This window comes from Gadus chalcogrammus, chromosome 14 (genome assembly GCF_026213295.1).
Source record: "Gadus chalcogrammus isolate NIFS_2021 chromosome 14, NIFS_Gcha_1.0, whole genome shotgun sequence".
Lineage (NCBI taxonomy): Eukaryota > Metazoa > Chordata > Actinopteri > Gadiformes > Gadidae > Gadus > Gadus chalcogrammus.
The window spans coordinates 19,167,420-19,169,919 of record NC_079425.1 but is presented as its reverse complement, the minus strand read 5'-3'; the positions used below and the strand labels follow the sequence as shown (position 1 = coordinate 19,169,919).

Here is a 2,500-nt window from a genome sequence, read left to right as displayed (position 1 = left end):
CACACAATAATTAGTTTACTCTTCTGTGTATGCATGTTTTATATCGCTTTCTAGCACTTTAATGGAATGCCCCCTTCACAATATTTTCCCCACAATAAACAATATCATATTGGAATGTGATTGGTTGACATTGTTGATGAAAGCTCAGCATCAAAGATGAAAACATTTGAACTCTTGGCGACACAAAAATAGGCCCCTCCTAGCTTGGATCCCTATAGATCTGAGAGCCTCTCAATGCCTGGAGTGGAGTGGACGTTAGGTTGAGCTCTGACGCTCTGTCCCATAGGAAGGGCAGGCCTAACAGGCTCTTTTCGGAGCCTGTTAAGCCCAGTGGACATGGGGCTTAACAGGCACTGCAACATGCTCCAGTTATTCAGCTCAGCCCCATGCTGTTAGGTTGCAGTCATTGCGGGATCAATCCCTTGCATGTCTCCAACGATTCTTCGGACATTCCCGTCACACTCCAAACCCGTTGGCAGCAGCAGTCTAACGAACGGCCAGATCCACACACAGGAGCCAGCCTTTTTTTCCCTCATTGAACAGATTTTAATCCCAGTTAATGATTTTGCTACATCTTCCTTTGGGGCCTGCATGCCCCCTCCATTGCCTCGTCTCCCTCCACCTGCTGCCCCCACCACTCTCTCGCTCCATCACCACTGATGCGAGGCTGTCTGAGCAATGCTCGCATACCCGTGCAGACTCTCCTCCTGGGTCTTTACTGAGCCAAGCTGAGCCAGGTGATTTTGCCGTAAAGTGTCAGGCCAACGCCGTCATCATGCGTGGTTTCATACTGCAGCCTGTAGTGGGGGATTAGCATTAGCCTTACCTCTGTATGTGTTTTTCCTCTGTATAATCTATGTTTTACTAGTGCCCAAGAGTTGACTGTATAGTTGATCATTCTCTCTTTCTCTGTCCCTGTATGTGGTGTGTGTGTGCGTGTGCGTGCGTGTGCGTGTGCGTGCGTGCGTGCGTGTGTGTGTGTGTGTGTGTGTGTGTGTGTGTGTGTTTTCATGCACAGCTCCTGCCAACGCCCAGATCATACACTCGGGCGCAGCGTGCAATGTGAAGGATGACAACATCAGCGAGAGGATCTACACCATCAAGGAAGGAGACACTCTGGTGCTCCAGTGCATCGTCAAGGGACATCCTCGGCCCCCAGTACGTACCACCGCCACACCCTCACTGTGGCAGCATGGCTCATACAGTTGGAATCTCTGGATTCTCAGCTTTCATGTGAAAAACAACTATTTTATGTGGTTAGCAAGAAATTAAAAACATTCGTTTTTGAGTCGCATCTACCAGTTTTTGAGTCGCTTCTACCAGAAGAAGACAACCGGCCATGTATGGATAGGCTAACCTCAAACCTTGGCTATGTTACCAACCTTGGACTACTATTTGTTGGACATGCTCAGTTGAAGTAGACAAACACGTGGATTTCCCACATGTCTGTCCCTTCAAGTATGTGAGTTTATTGTTATGAAATCAGAAATAGTTTAAATGTCAGAGCAACATTATAAAATATAATATTTTCAAATTGAATATGATATATAATATAAAAAAATGTGAATGATAACTCACGATTCCAAGCAAAGATTAACATTTTAAAATGTAATGGAGTCTCTAGGTAAAATGGTGTTTGGGCCGAATGGTCCCAAAGTTGGCAGAGAATAATAAAGAAAGAATAATAATAACACCTGAGAATATCAATAGTGGAGCCCTGCCCACTACTCACCCAATAAAGTTGTTTATGAAGAACACATCGTGTGAATGCTGGAGGCATCACATCAATTATGTCGGACTACTGTGGTCTATGGGGCTGGAGCCCGTGGGCTATATGTGGATGGTGATGTCGATATTTATGTTGTTTGAATGTTCAATAAGATCGGCTTTAACACACGTTTTCTTGGTAGTAAAAAGTAACTGCAGTGATTCCATATTTTGTTGTGTTGTATTCATATAGGATCCACTTTTGTAAACACTAAAATATCAATTTAGGGAAGTGGAACACACTTCCTGATCCTCTGGCTTAAGCTGTGACATCGTAAACATGTGTGTGTGTGTGTGCGTGAGTTTGAGTGTGTCTATTTGTATGTGTGTGTGTGTGTGTGTGTGTGTGTGTGTGTGTGTGTGTGTGTGTGTGTGTGTGTGTGTGTGTGTGTGTGTGTGTGTGTGTTGTGTTGTGTTTGTGTGTGTGTGTGTGTGTGTGTGTGTTTGTGCATGTGTGGGTGTGTGTGTGAGTTACTGTAAAGGTGAAAGTTGTGCACCGGTGTAAGAAAAGAAAGAGAACAGATAGATGAAGAGACAACAGAGGTGGTATGAAGCTCAGCCAAAAGACTTTAAGAAAACATGCATGGAGACTACGGGACACACACACACACACACACACACACACACACACACACACACACACACACACACACACACACACACACACACACACCACACACACACACACACACACACACACACACAAAGCTGTACCCAATACACACTAAAATCA

At 44.8% G+C, this 2,500-nt stretch overlaps 1 protein-coding gene across 1 annotated transcript in view; it reads left to right on the top strand.

Moving 5' to 3' along the window:
* The window catches only part of LOC130404008 (MAM domain-containing glycosylphosphatidylinositol anchor protein 1), a 132,742-nt gene that overhangs the window by 34,871 nt on the left and 95,371 nt on the right, over positions 1-2,500 (top strand). The window contains exon 2 of the mRNA XM_056608593.1: positions 1,019-1,158. Coding sequence (XP_056464568.1) covers positions 1,019-1,158 — 140 coding nt within the window. The remainder of the gene's footprint in view (positions 1-1,018; positions 1,159-2,500) is intronic.